General features: G+C 36.9%; 2 protein-coding genes across 3 annotated transcripts; both read left to right on the forward strand.

Moving 5' to 3' along the window:
- The first annotated feature begins 1261 nt into the window (after positions 1 to 1261).
- Positions 1262 to 12746, forward strand: LOC135628769 (poly(ADP-ribose) glycohydrolase 1-like). Of its 2 annotated transcripts, none has more exons than XM_065135674.1 (12): positions 1262 to 1592; positions 1756 to 1941; positions 2131 to 2234; positions 4476 to 4680; positions 4776 to 4880; positions 7039 to 7157; positions 8608 to 8751; positions 10214 to 10274; positions 10702 to 10911; positions 11345 to 11407; positions 11535 to 11725; positions 12495 to 12746. In XM_065135674.1, exons 1-11 carry the CDS (start codon positions 1344 to 1346, stop codon positions 11697 to 11699), a joined length of 1611 nt encoding a protein of 536 aa, XP_064991746.1. In that variant the 5' UTR covers positions 1262 to 1343; the 3' UTR covers positions 11700 to 11725; positions 12495 to 12746. The 2 variants fall into 2 exon arrangements, with proteins under 2 accessions (XP_064991746.1, XP_064991739.1); XM_065135667.1 differs by having other exon boundaries at positions 11535 to 11695.
- Positions 12747 to 18007: 5261 nt separating this feature from the next.
- Positions 18008 to 20992, forward strand: LOC103979169 (protein ASYMMETRIC LEAVES 2-like). The gene is made up of 3 exons (XM_009395224.3): positions 18008 to 18195; positions 18672 to 19448; positions 20738 to 20992. Exon 2 carries the CDS (start codon positions 18695 to 18697, stop codon positions 19433 to 19435), a length of 741 nt encoding a protein of 246 aa, XP_009393499.2. The 5' UTR covers positions 18008 to 18195; positions 18672 to 18694; the 3' UTR covers positions 19436 to 19448; positions 20738 to 20992.
- Positions 20993 to 22059: the final 1067 nt, after the last annotated feature.

Here is a 22059-nt window from a genome sequence, read left to right on the forward strand (position 1 = left end):
ATATTATTTTTCTATTGAACTCATTATAAAAAGTTCATTATGACACAATAATTGAGGTTAGGTTAGTTACTATTTTATTTAAATTTAAATTTTTGTTTTGTTACTAATTAGAGTGTCATATAGACAAAAATTCATCCAATCTCAATTTTCTTTTGTGTTAGTTGACGTTTTATTGAGCATTTGAAGCATTTTGACTGTACCTAAAATTCTTGTGTATCTTAGCTCGAACTAAGTCAAGTTGATGCTAGATCATTGATATTTTTTACATTATTTTGATCATAAAATGATGATTTATATCGTAAAAACATCATCCTATTGACTTGCTAAATGAGCATTCTAGTGAGAACGTTTTGCTTTTCACCAATTACTTCTTCACCACAATGAACAACAATCCATACTTATTATTCTCGAGACATACTCTCTTATCGTACAGACGGATCCCCACTCATATGATGATTCTTATAGAGATTTTCTTGAATTTCACTTAAAAAGTTTAAATATTAATCAAGATGATATAGTCAATCTCCCAAATTACTCAACTAGTCCAATTAATGGTAGCTCCAACTCTCCAACAACCAATAGCCCCTCTAACACTTAGGATGAGATGTCTCGAATAGTGATGCTCGTTAGTCTGCAAGAAAAACTAAAATTTTAATTCAATTAACAGTAATTCTAAAGCTAGTTGGACATTATATACCAATAAGAACCCAAGCATTAATCAAAGAGGTCATTATATACCAATTAAACTCCAAATGTTGCAATAGATAGGTTCTAATATAAAATTCGATCTCAAAGCCAGTTCTACACTATGCTATTCCCTCTCACATGTCAATTAAATTAGGCTTATATATTTTGGATTGTTTTTTAAAAATTATTTTCTGACTTTTTCATTTTTTTAATTTTCCATTAATTTTCTTAGTTTTCTTGTATCCCAAAATATCATTGACATGACAGATCCTTTGTATTTGACAGTTCATTAATCCCTCCCATAGACTTGTGGACCGATCGGTTCCATGCAAAAGAGTGAAAGTATTAAAGATAATTTTGGTTTTATGAGATACTTTCTTAAATTAATGTAAAATCGACAATAATAACACATCATTAAGGTTTTACGAGATACTTTCTTCAATTAATGGCCAGAGCCAGTCGACGAATGAACGGCTGAGATGTTATATTGGATAATGGAGGGCCCGATTTGTTCCGTATCATCCGGAAAATTCCTCGGCCCGAGCTTTGTTCCGACCCAAAATCTTGACCAGCATTAAAACGAGTCACGGCGGAGTCGTGGGGTTTGGCTTCGCTCGTCTTTGCTTGCTCTCCCCTGCGCGATTTCGAGCGTCGACATGGAGAAGAGGGAGGATCTCAACTCCATCCTCCCATTCCTCCCCTTGTTCCTCCGATCTTCCACCCTCCTCTGGCCCTCTAAGGCCCTCGAAGCCCTCAAAGCCCTCGCCCTGGGCCCCGCTGTCAGCCGCGTCCGCTCCGGCGGGGTCCTCTTCGACGCCATCCTCGACCTCAGGGACTCCCTCGGCCTCTCCTCCCGGGAATTGACCCCACGTACCGCTTCTGGATACGCCCTCTTCTTTGATGAGGTCTTCTTCTTTTTCTTCTCCTCCTCTGTCTTTGAGGGGCTCGGGTTTGACCAGTTTAAGTAAAGAATATCATAGGGAGCTGTTAGTATGCAGTTTACCTGCGAGAATAACCGAATTTTTAGTATGTGAATCGACTTTCTTTTTTTTCCTTTCGTTTTGGCAGATGATGTCTGCGATGGATTCGAGGGTGTGGTTCGAAGAGGTCGTTCCGGGGATGGCTAGACTGTTGCTACGTTTACCTTCTCTCTTAGAAGCACATTATCTGAAGTCCGACGAAATGTTTGGTGAAGGAAAGGCTGGGCTTCGCTTCATGGGACCTCAAGAACCAGGCTTAGTGTTTCTTAATCAGGTGAAAAATTTTAAATGGTCAACCCAACGATTGAGTGTTCCATTTGGTTTTTACTCAGTCTTTCTTCTCCATTGTGGTTTTTTCCGTGATGTTGAGCTAAATGGGATTGTTTGTTGTATATCTTACTCACATTTTTGTATCTTGATACATATAGTATCCTGATTGATTTGGCGTTTCATGCCTCATCAGGAATTGACAGCCGCTCTGCTCTCTTGTGCAATGTTTTGCTTGTTTCCCACTAGTGATAGGGATGTGAGATGTCCTCCAATCATCAATTTCGATGTATTGTTTGCGTAAGTACTTTGTGCTGGCTCTTAGACTCATTCTTTATCCCTGGAGGTTTATGGTATTATATGATTATGCTATATTCTACTTGATTGGATGGCAAAATTTAGTTCTGCATATGTACACATCTCTTCGTTAATGATCACTGAATGGATTCTGAAAGTCACGCACAGAAAACTATGTACATTTAGATTCTGACAGTTATTTTGAAATTTTGTAGTGACTTAGTCCTTACGCTATATTTGTAAGTGCACTTAGACATTCATGGACTGTATTGTCCTGACTTTGTCATTTCAGTTTTATTCAAGCAAATGAAGTAAAGTCGCACTTGACATAATATCTCTTAGATAACAACAGGTGCAGGACAGATTTAATTTCAGTTAAACTTTCTTTCAAGCATTATGCTTTATGTGTATCTTTAGGTTTGCTCTGAAAAGAAAAGGTCTCATTAGCTAGTGGCCTATGAAGTTTCATTTCCTTGGCATAACGCAAGCAACTTTTAGTTTTTAGTCATGTATGTATATGCTGACTCTCAATACTTGCTTTAATTAATAATTATAATTGTTAATCTGAAAACATCTTGCCACAAATGTATATTTACATTGTTATATGATCATTAGTAGCAACAATTATCTACCTACTAAATTTATATTTATAATACAGATGAAAAACTTTGAAGACCAAAGTTGTAACTCTTATGTTTTGCCTTAGATTTTGTGATGCAGCATATGATGAAGCTGGACCCATCTGATAACAGCCTACAGTTTTAAGAATCCTGCACTACCTATATAACCAGCTTTATCACCGCAAAATTCATCAGTTGAAAGCCTATTCTCAATTGCATGGAAATTATTGTAGCTCTGCTCATATGGCCATATAGCACCCATGGAACCATGAACCCATCATGTCCCGGTTCATGTGACTTTCTTGTCCTAGGTCATGATTGTATGTGACTCATATCTCTAGTAAAATCAATAAAAAGCTAAATATAGAAGAAAATTCCTCAGTTTTAACATGAGGAGGAGGAGAAGAGGGAGCAAGAGGAGAGGGAAGAAAAACTAACCAACTGCCACCCACCATTCTTTCTTGTTGTTGTTTGCATATCCACCATCAATGTTATGAGCCTCTGCTACAGGTGAGGGTATGGTGGGGAAGGAGAGACTCTCTCTCTCTCTCTCTCTCTCTCTCTCTCTCTCATATCTTTGGGATTTCATCGTTGGCTTAGCTTTTCAAACCCAGCAGCTTAATTTTTTGAATTAGAGCTGTGACTAACACCTGCCTAATTAGATGTGGCCTGGCCCCATTTAAGGAGGCCACACTGATGCACAACAGGTACATGAATAAGTAACCCATAAATGGGTAATTAAAATATTTTAAATAAATCCTTAGTAATTGTTTTCCTTTTACTTTTTATATGTAGTTTCATATAAAAATTATATGCTACATTTGCTCTTTGTTTGTCAATTTATTTCTTACATAAGGCATATGAGTTGATTATCCTGAGTAAAGGAGTGGCGAATGATATATTATATCCATATATAATAAACAATCCCAAACAACTTAAAGTAGCATACCAACTAGGGTTACTCTTTTTACTATGTATCAAATAAATTATTGTACCACATTTCCGTACCCACAATCATGGCCTGACATGGCTAACAATTTTTAATCATCTCACTGTCCAAATTTACAGCGTGAGTCAACCTCACTGATGTTGAAATGCGATTTAGCATCATTCAGAGGTATAGATAAATAGGATGAAGGCACAGTTGACTTCTGAAACTTGCAGTTTTCTACCAGTAGCTAGGCAGTTTAATTGGCTTCAATCATTTGTCCATATTCCTAAGTATATTACAAGGAGATGATCCTCAAAACTGCTGATCTTTCATTCGCTCACCTTATAGTAAGCCTGACCTTGATGCTTATTTTAAGCGTGTTTGCAGCATATCTCATAGATGATTGCCTTTATAATACCTTACAATTGACAGTAAGCATCATCTTATAGTGTTTATATTTGTTCTGTTGGTGAGTTATCCAATAACTTTGTGCTCCTGATTATGCCAAGTCCTCTTTTCCCCATCCTACTCTCTTGTGCAATCCCCATTGTTTGTATCTCCTTTTTTTATTTGATGATTTGACGTGTCCTTATCATATTGGATGTGATGTGAACTATTTCACTTTTTTAGTTATTTAATTGCATATTTCTGCCATGTTGCTATTGAAATGACTGAATATGTCAATTTTTTTAGTTCACTTAATCGTAATGGAAAACACTGTCAAGAACAGAAAGTAAGATGCCTTGTTCACTTCTTTGAGAGGATATGCTTACGAATGCCCACCGGATATGTTTCCTTTGAGCGAAAAGTTCTTCCTCGGGAAAGCAGTGATCACGGCGTTACATATCCTACATCTGCTAACTGGAGTACATCTACTGTTCCTCTGTGCTCTTTTGAGGTAAAATTGTGCTGTGCATCTGAATTCTTGCATCAGTAAAGCATGCTAATTTATAATGTGCATCTGAAATTCTCATCATATCTTTTTCTTTATAGGTCTTTTCCTCAGGCTTGATCGAAGATCAGCCACATGAAGCTATTGAAGTAGATTTTGCAAATGAGTATCTTGGAGGAGGTGCCCTTAAATGGGGCTGTGTGCAGGTTTTCCTTGAACTTTTTGCATAAGTCATATTATCTGCCAAAGTCAGTCTAGTTGCTTCTTTTGATTCTGCTTGGTGGCAGTTACTATTTGCAATTTTATAGTCTGGTTGTTGGATAATCTAGTAATGCAATTAAAGCCTGGATTTATGGCTATAAATAGGTGATAGCAGGTTTAAAGCTTATATAGATGCCTTACAATTATCATTAGTCTGATGTTGCTCAGAGAGATATATCCAAAACCAATTAGCATTTCCTTTATATATCTTTTATATGACAATATGATGAGCCACATTGTATCATACAATTCAAGACTAGACACAATTTCGTGAGCCATATTGTTGTCAATGCTTTTAATTTTAGCCATTGATGAAATTTACTGTCAGCATATATCTTATACTTCAGAATGCAAAAGACTGTCCTTGAGGGATATCATTAAAATGAGCCTAAATGATGGAAATGCAAACAAGGCTAGCTTAGGTTCTCATTTTTAACTAGGACCACAACTAGTTTATTTTTGTGGATAGAAGGCATGCCATTGGCAAGGTCCGAGCAAATCCTCCATCAGAGGAAAGTTGTTTATGGCATGGTGAAGATGATAACTGCAAAATGCATAGGAACATGGGCTTGTTGGTACGTGAGGTAGCTGATGTCGAAGTAATTAATAGACATATGGCTGATGTAGTTGGGGAAATTTTTGAAGGTTGAGTATGTTACTTCTTTAGTAAAGACGCTTTTGATTGTGTCTTTCTGTGCTTATAGAGGAAACTCTACCTTTAATCTTTCACAAATTTAGTGTTTATACTTTAAAGTACATAGAGGTGCTACTATGTTAGACTTGTGAGCTGCATTAAGTGGCTTGAATTGTTCAAGTTTTAGGCTTCTGGCTGTAGTTTTCACCAGGATAATGTTCAAATTTGGGCCAAACCCAAATTCATTGTGAGATTGTTGACCTTAGCTCATAAGGTAGGTTTGTTTATGTTACACCTCTATGGCCTGGGTGATTAGGACTTTAGTCATGGAAACAATATCCAAGCAAGGATGCATATAGTGACCCTCTATAGATGCCACATTGGCAGTAGCCTAATGCACTAAGCCATTCTTCTTTGTTTAATTTTTTGGGCATTTAATGATTTATAGATTGCGTATAGTCCAATAAAAATCATCAAAAACTTATGAAATGCAAGATATTCCATATTCAGCTTTATCAGAATCCATGGAATACATTTTTGGTGTTGGTCTTCATATGTTTGTTAAGTCTATGTAGTTTTGATTTGGGTCATGCCAGATCTAGAGTTCTTCTTGTGAGTATAGCAATGTGTTGGAAAATTATCATTGTAATACAATTTTAGCCATTCTCTTGGGCCTTAGGCCATACTCTAGGCAGTAAACGAGGATCAATGTGCATGACTATGCTCAACCACCCTTTATATGTGTCACACCCCAAGTGCATTTCTCACATAGAAATACTCAGAATGTGGCAACAAGCATGTATCCCAAGTGCATCTCTCATTTAGTATTTTATAGACCTTTATATTGTTTACAATTGTCTATTTTGATTTATCAGGGAAGGTCTCTTGCGTGCTTAACACGAAGGTTTGTGCAATATCAGAGTTAAATATGCTAACAGAGCAAGAGCAAGGCTCAGTTTTGTATAAGAAAATGTTGCAATTTGTATTGCCTCTCTAGATGATAGATTTTCATTAATCTATAACTTATTTTTCAAAAGAAACTGTATAATTTGATTGTATATAACTAGAAAAGGGGAGAAATTAGGTTTAAATAGTTTTTCTAAAATTTTCTAACATTATTTTAGCATGTACCGAAATTCAGTGCATACTGGTGTATCAACACTCGGTACACCAATCTGGACTGGTGCTACACTGGTCCCCGCAATTACTGGTACAGCACCAGTACCTGAAATGATGGACCTTGGTATGAAAAGCCAAAAAACAAAGGTGAAAGGTGGTTCTTGAGTGTTGTAGCTTTTCTATTTTATAGCTATTGGTCTGAAATAAGTGCTTTATGGTAATGAATTTTCCTTCCTGTGGGTGATTAAATAAATGATATATATGTTCATCTTGCCACTGGGCCATCCATCTGTGTAAACTGCAAAATATCTTTAACAATCTAACGGCTGTCTCACTGCATTGTCAAACAGGAAGAGATCCGATTCATGATAAATCCAGAACTAATTGTTGGCATGCTTTTCATGGCTTGTATGGAAGATAATGAGGCTATTGAAATTATTGGTATTGAGAGGTTTTCCTGTTACATGGGGTAGGTACATTTGTGAAATGTATAGATTATCATGTTTGTGAGTTGCTTATGTACACTCAAAACAAGAATAAAATTTACTATATACATACTTATTTACTTTGCTGGGTCCGAAATATTTTGTAGGAATGTTGCTATTTTGCATTTCTAGTGAAAACCATGCAATAGCTTACTTGGTTCTTTTTTTTTTTTTTGCTTTTACAAATGTGATCTGATTAAAATCCATGAGTCAAGCTAAGCCAAGATGGTTACCTGAAGTGAAAGAAAGGCCATGCCATCAAGGCTACCTGAAGTAAGAGAAAGGCCATTTGATCGATGTGGAGGCATTATTGGTGAGAAATCCTGTAGCTTGAACGGACCTGTCATCAATCAGGGCAACAGCAGCTACGTGACTCGAAGCTGTAGGAAGCACTTAAGAAAGCAATATGCTCACCATGATCTATCCCGAATTTGATTGGCGAGAGTGTTGCAAAAAAAAAAATAATAATAATAATAACGTGATTCAGCAATAACTTAGCAACTACTTTTTCCAATGCACCTGAATTTGACCAACATGTGTCATCTTGGACAAATTCACCATTGAAGAAGTACTTGCTACATGTTAATTTCAGTATGCTAATGATTGATAAACCCACTTGATTTTCACAAGATTGATATCATAGATATTATTCAATTTATGATCAAAATTTGAGTTGTATTAATATTTTTTAGCCCTATTTTTGTTGTAGGTTGGATTAGGAGTGTCCTTAAGCCATTAGGAGTTGTGTCAAATGGTTTTAGATGTATCTTGAAATAGGATTATTGGGTTTCTGATATTTTCAGAAAAAAACCTCTTCTCCCATTACTTATCTTAGTTCTTTTACATGTATATGACACATTTTAAGCCCTAAGGTTTAAATCTTCGTATTGGCTATTTTATAATTGTAATAATTTTGTTATAGTTCAGTAAATTCTGTCATTCTTTTTCTAATCCATTGTTGATTGGCCCATATTCTTCAGATTTGATAATATCTTTATGGGCGGTTTGTAGCCTATCATATTTGTTGATTTGTGCTTCTTTGTGTCTTGTAGTTTTTCCCAAAAGTTGGGTTGCCACATGCATATGTTGGTGATTGTTCATTGCCAGCTATGTTTGATGGAAATCTGATAGTTTTTAATGCATTGCAATCACTGTCAAAGAGGACAAAATTTAACCTGTGGTTGCATAAGTACCTATTTGTTTATAATTTGGATATTCCAAAACGTATTGTGTTATTGTAACCTCTTAACCCTGCATATTGTAGAGCCATAAATGCCAGACTAACTTTACAATATATATCTATACTAGTGTCATGGTGTTCGTGCATTCTATATATTTATTATCTCATTTTCGTTGTTACTTGCATGAAACATATCACAGCTATCCTGAGGATCTCCCTAATTCTTTGTCACTTGTCGTCTCTTTGCTTGATAGATATGGTTCCTCATTCCGATTTGTTGGTGACTACCTGGATAACAAACCATATGATTCAATAGGCAGACGGAAAACACGGATTGCTGCCATAGATGCTTTATGCAGTCCGAGAATGTGGCAATATGAAGTTGAAGGCCTTGTACGGTATGCTAACTTTTTCGTGGAATATATTCTTATGAATTATTTTTTCTCTATTTCAGAGATAAATCTCATTATCAATTAAGTATTCTCCATGCTTTATTCTATTGCTGTTATCTTTTAGAACTTTCCTACCATCATAAACATATAGTTTTCAGAATCAACATTTGTTGCTTTGAGGTTACATCTCATATTTATTCATCTCCATAAGAAGATTTTTGCTATACCAATGGAAGAATAATGACGAGGAGTTAGTCAACTTGTTGCATCTCATAGCAATACAATTCCTCACTGGAAAGTGCTAGGCATAAGTGGGAGTTGTGTGTCGCTTGGTCCTGTAAGTGCCTAAGATCTTTCGTGTCCACATACGGTGAATGGTTAACAACTTAACATACATATGTTAGATCCTGATATACTCTGCTATACAAATTCTGGTGGTCTAGCAAATATGGTCTGGTAATCACAAGAAACCCATGATTGACTCCATCTAGATCTTGTACTCTGATGTCACTAAATTACAGACATATTGGGATCAATTCAATCGTATGACTTCTGTAACGACCAAGGTCTCACCTAAATTGCTTGTGGGAGTTACTATTTTGGGCACCTGGTCCTACAAATACTCAGCATCTTTACAAAGTGTATCAAATGTGCCACCAAACACACGCCACTAGGTTCCTGGAAAATTTTTATTATTCTAAGACCTCTAGGTAACCAAGCCATGTCTGCTTAGGCTGAATTTCATGACGGCATCATCATTATATCTGCCTAGAATAACAAAAAAAAACAACAAACAATTATTTACTATTCAAATATCATAGTAATGACATCAACTTGAGTCTGTGTGAAGTTGTCGTAGTAGATAATACCTACTGTATAATGCACTCTGAGATCTTATTAACTAGTACATCATAAGTATGAAGGAAAGTGAAGACGGATGCAGATTCCAATAAAAATCTTATTAACTAGTACATCATAACCGGGGTCCAGAGAAAAGCCTGAAATTGTTGTACTTGCATTTGTTATTATTATTATGAATTCTATCCAGCAAACTAATTTAAATAGGAAAATATTGTGTGAAAAAACATAAGATTAGATCCTTAACTATGGTTTCCCTTGTTTTGTTCCTTTCTTTTTTTCCTTCTTTATAATGCATGCAAAGGTTCAAACAGAATCTCTTACTCAAGAATCAAGTTTCTTGAATTTAGAGTGTCTGTATCTCAGACTAATTAATGTTATTTGTGATTCATTTCTGAGAAATCTGCATTAAGTATCAGGAAACATTAAGTTGCAGTGTTTTTGTTTTTCTGTAGAGTAACAAATGAAGATGAAAGAAGTATGTCTCTTATAGTACATCCTGTTTAGTCCTTCCTGATAAATTTATTAAAGATGAGTTTATGATAATATTTCTTCGTCACTTATATTGGTTTATTATACCTTTTCTTATGCAATTATTTCTGTTGATTAGGGAGACAAACAAGGCATTCTGTGGATTCTTGGACCAGTCAGTGTACAAGCGTCGCCTAAAGGTTATTTCGAGACATTAGTTTATGCAAAAATGATATTCATCAATCATTTACAACAATGATGAATTTCCTAATGCAACCTGCTATATTTATCCTGCCAGAAATTTTAGCAAACAAAGATCCGGAGAAAACGCACATACTGTTTAATGTTCTCAACATAATTTATCTTTGCTGAAAGCCTGAAATGACATTGAATCAACCATACTGGGTTTCACAAAATCTGCATAATCTCAGTATCTTTGGGGCCAAAAACATTTGTTGTTTTCCTGTACCTTCTATGTTTTTCCTTGTTGAAGTTTTTCTCTGAAGTTGAGTTCTGACTCCTTAAAAGTGTTTTAATGTTCTTACATTGAAATTTCATTTTTTTTTCCCTTCTGTACATGCTGGAACCCTTTGCTATTCTTCATTATTGCTTTTGCATATTTGTCAGTGGTATGCAAATAGTTCTAACCAAGAGAAGAGCACTGGGATTTCTGAAAATGAAAATAGAAGTGAGGTTGAAGGAAATAGTGACAGTGAAAGCTCCCAAGTGATGGACTCACAGGATAATGTTGGAATTGCAACTGGAAACTGGGGATGTGGAGTTTTTGGCGGTGATCCTGAAATAAAGAGTATAATCCAGTGGCTTGCTGCATCACAGGTACTTTCCACTAGTGGTTGGAGTTTTTCCCCTTTGAAATTACATAGCTTGGGAAACTTGATAAATGTGTATATCTCAATTCTGTAACAGCTTATAAAATGTGACCTAGTATAAACATGGAGCTGCTTGCACTGCATTTTGCCACATAGAACTGCAAATTTGTGATATGCCGACTTTAACTTGACATCCTTGGTCATCTTTTTTTGTGCTGTCTTGACTAGAGAAATCTCAGAATGTATTAAAATGTTTTGTAGAAACATTCTAATGTTTATTAGATAAATCCAGGGATTACCATAGTCTTGAACTTTTATGGTTTTATCTGTAGATCTATCTGGTCATATTGTATCGGATGTACATTTTGTGAATGCTATAATATTTTCTTCATATCACTTTATTTTAACCTTTTAAATTTTAATTCATTTCCCTGATGCAGGCATTAAGACCCTTCATCCATTATTACACATTTGGTGAAGCAGCTTTGCAAAGATTAGAAGAGGTAATTTAAGTCTAAAGGCAACTCTTGATGTCTGAATGGACAAAAAGAGAGCCACTATATTTCATACTGCCCCTTTTTTTCAGAATTCTAATCTTCGAGGGTGACTATGTGTCGACCACTGCAACAGGTGAGACAATGGATCTTGTCGCATGGATGGACGGTTGGTGACTTGTGGAACATGTTAGTTGAATACTCTGACCAAAGGTTGAACCGCAAAACTCATGTTGGATTCTTTGCCTGGCTCCTACCTTGTAATAAACCCAGTGATGTGCCACACACGTCTGAAGAGTGAGTTCTTCAAGATGCTATTCAAAAATGGTATTTTTCTTTCTCCAAATTAGTATTTTTTTCAAAGATAACCTCTGCAATGGTTTCATTTGATTTATTGCAGTTTCACTTTGTCCCATTTAATTAAGACTGGTTTCATCTAGGTTGAGTTGAGCACCCAATGATATTGGTTTGGCTCAGTCTTTTGGCAATGATCAAGCCAGATGAATGAGCCAGATTTACAAACCTTCCATATTTAGTAACTTGGTGTCACAGAGAGCATTAGTTGTAGATTGTCTCCATGCCTCTGGTTAAATGCCTTGCTGCATCAGATTAAACTGCGCCTATTAGACAAATTCTTGATGTCATTTTGCTTGAAACGAACCACTTGTGCCATGTATACTTCACTTACCTACCCCTGAGGGAATCAGTTTCATTCATGCTTAACAATGTCATGCATTTTTCACATTGGTATCTTGAATGATCACTTTCCGTGCATCGTTCTTGTCTTTTGATCTTTTGAGAGCTTGCTCAGTGGGATCAATAATAGTAGTAGTCCGAGATTAACTTCATATACTTTGATTTGGTATATTGAGTGGCTTCAACTTCGTTGTAGTTCCCATCCTGTTGATATGATGGAGGTTGTTATAAAAAAGATGAATCTGATCACTTTGGTCGCAAAAGAGCAACTTTATCGTTACACTAATTTGGTTGAGAATTTTCATCAACAATGTATTGCTGCTGTGAGTTTGCCACAATACATCCACACACCTCACATCCTTACATGGGTTGCTTATCCAAATTTCTTCATTCATTGCAGCTCCTCCATATGACAAAAAGAGAAGTCAACTTCATCTTCTGATTTCTTCTGCTTGTTGTCTCCAATTGCTGTTTTGGTTGAAACAAGTCATTGTGGGATTCAGCTATGCGCAGCAAAATGACACCAGAATATGTAGATAAGTACAAGCCAATTTAACTATAAATGCAATAGTATTCTTTAAGATGATGACAGCATATTTGTATCTTCTCTTAATAATGGGGACTTGATGGGAACATCAAACATACAACAACATTATGGCAGACAATTGGCATCAACATTGTTGGAAATCTGCCACCCAACTTGGCTTTCTGCCTCTTAATTGCTCCAAGGGTTACTTGAAAGAGTCCAGCCAACAAGGAACTTGAGAAGTTTTAACTCAATTGCTCTAAGGGTTACTTGAGAAGTTTTTCTTTTACTAAGAGATCTTGACTTTGTTCTAGTTCTACGTTTACAATTCTTTTTTATTTCAAACAACATAAGAGGATATATACATCTTTTATAAGTATCTTCTAAGATCAATCATACTTCTCTTCTGGTCTTAGCTTTAGAGATCCATGAAATAATGCTTTTATCTAGGAATAATTGAGTGATGAGCTTCATTGCTCTTTTATCTTATTCTATATTGAAAATGAACTATTCTTTCGGTTCTTTGGAGAGTAGTATAAGATCTCTGTCATCTATCATATCTTTAAAATCATCAAAGAAAAGTTCTCATCATGGTTTTCCATCTTCATTAATCTTTTTCATCAAATCTTGATAATAATGGAATCCAAAATAACTTATAACAGTAAATTTCTATACTTTTAATCTTTTATTTTTAAATGATCAAACTTTCAATCGACCTATCTTTGTCTATCAAATTAATTGATGTCGTAGTGATCTATTCCTATTCCATCAATCATATTTCTCCTACTACAATCTTGATCGTAGTATCTCCTCAGTCGTTGCAATCAAATATGCTATTCATCAATATTGTGAATAATTATTCACAACATCATTTTAAGATCTCTTCTTTTCATTCCTCTTCTTAATAGTTTTTTTCTCCCAAGTTTTCTCTCTCTAATTTTTTTTTTCTTTTTATAGTTTCTCTCTTCTTGGATTTTTTTTTTCTGTAGTTTTGCTCTCTTTGGTTTTCTCTCTCTATAGTTTTCCCCGCTTTAGATTTACTCTCTCTGTAGTTCCTTTATGCTTGGATTTTCTTTCTCTATTATTTCTTTCTTTGATTTTCTCTCTCTAAAAAGACTCTTTAACGAATTTCTTAATGGGATAAGTTTCACCTCTTATATTTTTTTTCTTTTTTCACCATGATTGTTCTCTCTCTTGATCTATTTCTTCAAGATCTAATTTGGTATTTAAGATCAAACGTTTTGATACTAATAAGATCATTTAGTCTCACATTGATTGTGGAGTATGGGAACCAATGACTCATAAGTTTATTGGATCTCTCTTACTCTCAAATGTGTTTTTTAGAGTTCACGAGCTTTGAAAGGGTAAAATTGTACCGGTATACCCACCGTCGAAAGCGAACAATTCCTTACGAGCCTACGAGTCACACCAATGATCAATCGATCGAATGGTCCTTTATCAGATACCACATTAGAAAATCTCTTGAAGAGATAAAATTTATAGACAATCTTTTTGGTGATACCTCATCTATCTTTCCAATTGTGTATACAAAGTTTACACGAGTCTCTAATTATAGAAAAAGTAAACTCAAGATTTTGACTCTAATTACCATAGAAAAAATTAAAGTTACTAAAACTTTTAAATTAAAATCATATTTAATTAAAAAATTTAATTTAATATTGATGTTCTTCCCACCCGCGAGTGTGCCCGTAAATGATGCCAATGCTATGCTTCACAATACCTACCAAGAATTCAGGTTACATGGGTTAGATGTGTTGCAGTAGCAGAAACCCACAGCCCAAATCCCATAGGAAATGTCGAGAACAATTCTCGGATTAGGGTTTCGAGGTGAAGAAAATGGGGTGTTCGATGGAATACCAACCTTGCAGCATACCGCCGTGACGTCCTCGTCTTTGGACGCACATTCTCGTACTCGAGTCGCGTTTATATCTGCTGCTGGTAGATTAATTCCAGAGAATTACCATGAAATATCAAGTCGAAAGATCTTGTGTTCGAGGTGTGAACAGTCATCTACGATGATACTCGGAAGCGTCTCTTGGGATCCGTCGACAGGAGGAAGCATGTCAAACTCACATTGATCGATGCACATGCTTGGCCAAAACTTGCCATCAAAGAACGACGAGTAGAACGTTAGCAAAATGTGCACATGGCCATGCACCAATCCCCAAGAAGAGGAGGAAGATGGAGCATGGAAGGAGGAGGGGGTCTGAAGAGATCACACACACTTCCCAAAGGTCGCTATGTGTGACGTTGACATGTCTTGCAATGAAGTCAAAGCACTTGAGTCAGCAGGGTCAGGGTAAGGATCGGTCACCTCGGTAGAATACTCTTCGTGTGCGTCAACTTAGCTCTCCCCTCCTTCTCTCTCTATAAGTAATAATAATAATGATATACCCATATACCTTTGCATGTCGCAGCTGAACATTTATATTGAAAGGTCATGTCGTACTTCTAAGCTGCGTTCAAGTTACAATTTGACTTGACTATCTGCAAACTAATCATTTATATCATGTACACATGCAATTATATCTCTACATATATATTGCAAGTGAACTTTTGGATTAAGATGTCATATGTGGTACTCATAAGAGGTTGCACGTTAAAATTGGATTTGATTATTTGCAAGCATATCATTTACTCTCTCTCTCTCTCTCTCTCTCTCTCTCTCTCTATATATATATATATATATATATATATATATATATATATATATATATATATATATATATATATATATATATATATATATATATATATATATATATATATATATATATATATATATATACACACATAATTTTGAAAAAGAAAATGATTAAAAAAATATGTACATGCAATTATATTTTGTATGTGTTGCAAATTAAATTGTGTATTAAAATATCAGGTTTGATGGTAGTGCACCGGATCTACTTAAGTTAAGGTCGAAAATACCAAGGGTTTAGGGTTTCGCCACTAATCACCTTTGCCAGAAAAAAAATCACATCTCTCTTCGTATGCGTTATCCACCGTAACATGTGTATTTTTTTTTTTTGGTACTTGTTTATAATTGTTACTTGTAGGTATTTTATAGCAATTATTGGTCTTTAAATAAAAATTGTTGGAGAAGAAAAAAATGAATAAATTGATGATTTTATATGATGTGAATACATTCATGGCAGGAAGAGATTATGGCAAATGGTGGACTACCCCAATTGGTTCCTACCAGTCCATGGAACAGTTGACACTTCAATAGAATGATAATGTTGCATGAAACAGTTGTATTTAGAAAAATAGGAAAAATACTCTTAATAACATTTATTGTTTTAACTATTTAGTCCATCTCAATCAGATTCTCGGGTTTGAATATTCATTAGAGTTATTTTGATTTTTATCTCTAAACATAGATTTAGAATACTCATTAATTCTGCTTAATCTACTTTAAACTTGTTTTGGAATTGTGCTACATACATCATGCATTCAATTTAGATGATGACTGAGACCATAAGATGTACTCAAGGATTTATCATCTTATGGAACACCAATCTCTCTATATTCCTATAGAGAGATTGACAACTATAATTGACGGAAATTATTAGTCATATTAATATGAAGAATTCTCTTTTGCCACATGAATTGCACTAAGTAACTTGCACTCCACTAGAGGTAAGGCATGCCCTCAAGAAAATTAGGCACCTAATTCAATGTTATGCATCAAGAACAGAATGTTACGGTAATATGATCAATCACACACATAAGCAAATCTAGTTCAACAAAGTCGAACAATATCCTCATAGATTGTTGTCTCACAAGTAGGCCTCAAGCTCTCAAATTATAAGACTAGCGTTTTGTCGTATGATCTGACTCGAAGGAATGATCGGTTAAAAATACTTAATCTCAAGCCAATGTCAGTACATCTTTCAAATCCTTATACCTTAAATCAAATCTTCTTTTACTTCCAATGTGAGACTAAACATAGGATTCTACCTCGAGTTTGTACAAAATGACTATCTATAGGCCCTACTCTACCGACTTCAGAGTACAATTTATTAGACAGCTTGAAATTGAATTACGCAAATTTGTAACATTATGATATGTAGCACATATGTGTCCACCATTCTAGATTCATGTAACATGAATTTATAGCTGAAATGTACCATGCTCACCTAATTTTTAGAGCTGAAAGTGATGCTTTCTCCACTTGGAGCCCCACAATTTTTGTTCCTCTTCATTGCATGTGTCTCATAATTATTATTCTTATTGTTGTTGTGGACCATTCCTACATATTGTTGAAGTGAGTAGGAGGGTGGGATGAGTTGTGGTTATCATGACATGTCATTCTTCAATGTGTACATTCATAGGGGTGGATATATTGAGACAGAAAAGTGGTTTGTTATCACATGTTGTTCCTCATGCATTTATTGGTATACATGCATTTGGACATCTCAATTAATTCTAAGAGCGAGAGAGAAGAGAGGAGGGTAGTGAGATTGGAAGGAACTATCCCCAATTTGGATTAAGAAGTATAATAAAAATCTTGATTGTGATAAAAAGCAGTCTTTTTTTTTGTTTTTTGTCTCAACTTAATGATACATATAATATAATTAAAAATTAATTTTATAATTTTATCATGGGTGATAATAGACTTTTTTGATGGAGCGAGTCAAATTTGGGTTCGAAATAAATGACTTTAACATCATCGCCTAATTGAAATTTATCAAATCCTAACTCAACTCGAAATTGGATTTAGAACAATTGATAGTTTTTTTTGTTTCGACTATAATCAATTTAGCTACACCATATTTGAATCTTTTAAGGTTCTCTAACTAAATTTGATCAAACCTGATTCCGTTCGAACTTGGATTCCCGAACAAGTGATGCATTCTTCAATTTTGATTTTTTCTTATTCTCTATTAAAAATCGATGAAAATACATCAAGCTAGTCTATCAAACTATACTATTAATAACAAAATTCTAGGAATATTATTTTCATCACTTAATATTATAAGAAAATAAAACAGATTTGATAATTTAGTGGGATAAGGATAAAAATGAAAAAAAAGAATCCTTTGTTCTTACCATCCCCTTTCTATTAGTCGCATCAATTTGATAATTTAGTAGGACGAGAACAAAAACGAATTCTTTGTTCTTACTATCATCTTTCTATCAATCACATCAATTTTCTTCTTTCCTTAATAACAATCATGAGAAGACAACTACATCAGCAACTTTTCATCCTTTCGATCTCATATACATCCCACATCAATCACATCAACTTTCTATCTCTCTCACTCTCTCTCTCTCTCTCTCTCTCTCACAAAATTTTCCACCGCCCCATCTCCCCCACCATCTTTAGCTGCTTCCTTTCTGCAGCTCTCTTTCTATCTCTCTCCACCATCTTTTGGTGCATCCTCTCTCTCTCTCTCTCTCGACACCCCGTTTTATCTGTTCTTCCAACTCGCTTTTGCACACCCTCCATCTGCTGTTGCCTCTTAATCCCACGACTTCGACAGGGAGGCAAAAAAGGAGGAACAGCCGCGAGCGGAGGGCGGGGCCGAGCATTTGCGGGGATCAAAAGGTATATGATCCTATGCCTTCCACTGCATCGCTTCGCTTCTCTCTTCCTCCTCCTATTTATTTCCGAATTTTGCCTCAAAGTATATGTAAACTTGAACTGTAGATCAGATACCACACTGAACCCTACTTTCTTTGAAGTAGGAGAAAGCTTTGGTTACACACAGTTGGCTTATAGGTTTCTTTGTTGCTATTATGGAGTCCACAGACTGGACATATTTTCTACCTTTTTTCTTCTTTTCTTTCCTTTCTCTTGAGGTGTTTGAGGCCAAATCAGAATCCAAATCCCTCTTGTTTTGGATTTATTGCTTTCCTACTCCCATTGATGGAAATGGTATCGATTATTATTTCCTTACCAGTTCATATTTCCATGTTCGTGCGATTACTCTTTCCTTAGAATATTATCTCTTCTCGTCATGTAATATCACGATCTCTCCCCTCTCCCCTCCCCCTCCTCTCTCTCTCTTGTGTTCTCCTCAGATCAAGAGTTCTGCTTGCGGACGATGGCGTCTTCGTCGGCCCAGGTCCCGCTCTCGTCCTCCTCGGCGTCCGCATCGCCGTCGGCGACGAGCTCGCCGTGCGCCGCCTGCAAGTTCCTCCGCCGCAAGTGCCAGCCCGACTGCGTGTTCGCGCCCTACTTCCCGCCGGACCAGCCGCAGAAGTTCGTGCACGTGCACCGTGTCTTCGGCGCCAGCAACGTCACCAAGCTCCTCAACGAGCTGCACCCTTACCAGCGCGAGGACGCCGTCAACTCGCTCGCGTACGAGGCCGACATGCGGCTCCGAGACCCCGTCTACGGGTGCGTCGGCGTCATCTCCATCCTCCAGCACCAGCTGCGGCAGCTCCAGATGGACCTCTCCTTCGCCAAGTCCGAGCTCTCCAAGTACCAGTCCGCTGCAGCCGTGGCCGCGGCCGCCGCGGCTTCCACCACCGGCCTCGGTGCAACGACCCCAGCGGCCGCCGCCGCCAGGGGGCATGGCTACATCGTACCCGGGTTCGGGTTGGGGCGGGATCAGTGCTTCCCGGCTGCTGCGAGGGATCCAAGCCACAGCCAGCAGATGATGATGAGGAACTACGACGCAGATCTGGCGGCGAGGCTGGGTGCCAACGGCGCATACGATGCAGGGCTGGCGGCTGCGGCCATGAACGCGACGACGGCGGCCACGATTGGGCTGTTCGGTGGGCAGTTCCCCAGACCCAGCGCGGCCGGCGGGGATGAGCGATCAGGCATCGGTCCTTTGTAGAGACCTCAAGCAGGTTTGCACGGACTCTTCTTCTCTTGTATGCTTATTTTTGGAGGTTAGTGCTGAGGTTGCTGTGGCGTCCAAAGTAATAGAGAAGACAGCATGTTATTTGTTATCTACACATAACAAGGAACATAGATTAGTATCTATTGAACTATAGAAGTAATTTCTACAGCATAAAGAGAAGCCAAAGATAAAGACAAACATATGATTGTAATTTTCAGAATTATAGTACAAATCAAGGTTGAAAACCTATGTTCTTTTTTCTGCTATGAAATAAAATATAAGAATGTAAAAGAGATGATGTAACTTCAGAAGTATTTCTGAAACTACATCTAATTAATTGCTCTTTTTTCCCCTTCATGAAGAACAGCAAAGATCATTCAATTTATTTACCTTTTTTTTAATGTTTATGTTCTCTCTCCCTTCCATGAATAATTCCTTCTTGAACAAAGTTTTGTGGGAGCAATCTTACTTTCATTCAGATGTTAAGCATCAAACGGTGAATTGATTAAACTGCAATGACTATGGTATTGACAGAGTCATTTGCTCACCAAAACTTACTGTATTAGCCAAGGGAAGCATTCAATTCATGATGATGTTCTTCAAAGGATTCTGAGTTCAACATAGTGCTTCTGAGAAGTGCACATTTTGATATCAGCTACAGCTTTTTTATATACCCCAAATCCATAAATGGACTATTGATTGTGCTATGAGTATAAACCTTAAAGGTGCTGATTGGATATCTAAAACCATATTTGCTACTTGCATGAATATTTATGAGATGATCAACCTTCTTTACCTAAAAAAGAAGATATATTTCCATAAAGGCAGCATAGTGGAGATTATATTTCATGATTGTTTACATTCTAAATTATCATTGTCAGATTTTTATTAACTGGTGAACGATTAAATGGAGATTGTTGATACCACTGAAATTTTCACCTGGCACTTTAAATTGTTGTCAGATCACAGAATGCTTTTGCAGCTACTGAGAGACATTGTTTTGTAGATTAATGATTCTATGTTTTATCTTTTCTACCATATCTTTTCAGATACTTGCCTTATTTTGTCATTATAAAGTTCAAAAACACCTTAGAATAAATTAGCAGATTCACTGCATAAGATGATCCAATTTTTGTACTTGATCATATGGGTATGTTTGATCATAGCAGGTTCACTGCATTAATTCATGTCCCAGATTTATGTTTAGATTGATCATATGACAAGGAAAGAATTCTACTGCGTACTTGTTTTCCTGCTGCACATATTGCTCACAGGATCAACTTGCGGAAGTTGCAGGTCAAAGAACTGGAGAACAATGAAACTGAGGTAGAAGCATATCCTGGGAGTCTTAGCTTTTGACAACCAGTCAAAACTACAAAGAAAAGTTGTGGCTTCCTTCCTTCAACGCAAAGTCGGACCATTTCTATCGCTTGATCCTGATATGTAACAATGCTAGTCTTTCTATGATCTCCTGTTGCAGTTTCCTGACTTTTGGATACTGATACATCAATTTTTATTGCACTGTTCTTAATTAGATAACCAAATTGTTACTCATAGCAGCTTTTATATTCTCTATCCTTTTGTTTTGAGTAGATTACAAACGGTTCATGCATGCAATGTATCTATGAGTTGGCAATACAACTATCCATTAGATTGCATGAGAAAAAAAAGCTTGGATGTTATTTAAGGATTTATGTAAGGAATCGATCCTAATAAACAGAAAGTGTATATATCTTTTCTTCATTCACTCATATCATTTTATTGTGGATCTGACACTCTTGCTGAGAAGATCCAAGCTAGAGTAAGATGTAGGCGAAGGCATGTAAAAGATGCCTCAGATCAAATTAAGACTGACTTTTTTGATCCCATGCATTACTACAATCTCTCTCTCTCTCTCTCTCTCTCTCTGTGTTTATGTGGGTAAAAATGCAGATTACGAGGGAGGGAGGTGTAGAAGGCAGAAAGCATATTGCAGAGGATGGCAGGAGAGACAAGAAAGGCGAGGCTCTCTGAAACAGAAAGGGTGGGAGGCATTAATGAAAGGAGCCATGAAGGCCTCCCCAAAATGCCATTCTGCACAGGGTGGGGTGTTAAATGTATTGGCACCGTTTGCACGTACCGTCATCACCAATCCCCACCTACCCAACAAGACCAGATGAAGCAGCAGGCGATTTGAAGGGACGAAGAAATCCATGAGCTTGTACGTGGAAGAACGATACATGTCTCGGCTTTCTCTTTCTCGCCCTCACCTCTGCAGCCTTCGAAAGACGCAGTAAAGAGAACACGCTTACATGCGGTGACAATGGTGACGTGCCTCAGCAATGATGACCCCTCCGCGTCCTTCAATGTGATCCGCCTCTGCTCACGTCTCCTCCCTTGCCCTGCTGCATGCGCCACCCCGGCTTCTGACTCCGGTGAACCCACGGATGTGACCCGTGCATGCCTCGTCCCTCCCATCCATCCTCATTATGCTTCGTCTCTCTTCTTCTTCTTCTTCTTCCGTTTATCCCCTTGTTTCCTTCAAATGAACACCCTGTACTCTGACTCTCTCTCTCTCTCTCTCTCTCTCTTTCTCTCTACGGTGTTCGACTCTTCAGGAAACGGTAGTGAACGCAACA

This window comes from Musa acuminata, chromosome BXJ1-3, assembly GCF_036884655.1.
Source record: "Musa acuminata AAA Group cultivar baxijiao chromosome BXJ1-3, Cavendish_Baxijiao_AAA, whole genome shotgun sequence".
NCBI lineage: Eukaryota > Viridiplantae > Streptophyta > Magnoliopsida > Zingiberales > Musaceae > Musa > Musa acuminata.

Excerpts from the sequence above, each read along its gene's own strand:
- LOC135628769 (XM_065135667.1), top strand. The coding sequence starts at position 1,344 with ATGGAGAAGAGGGAGGATCTCAACTCCATCCTCCCATTCCTCCCCTTG. Across the intron at positions 8,752-10,213 it reads GAAGTTGAAGGCCTTGTACG|GGAGACAAACAAGGCATTCT; the intron begins GTATGCTAACTT and ends TCTGTTGATTAG. Across the intron at positions 10,912-11,344 it reads AGTGGCTTGCTGCATCACAG|GCATTAAGACCCTTCATCCA; the intron begins GTACTTTCCACT and ends TCCCTGATGCAG.
- LOC103979169 (XM_009395224.3), top strand. The coding sequence starts at position 18,695 with ATGGCGTCTTCGTCGGCCCAGGTCCCGCTCTCGTCCTCCTCGGCGTCC.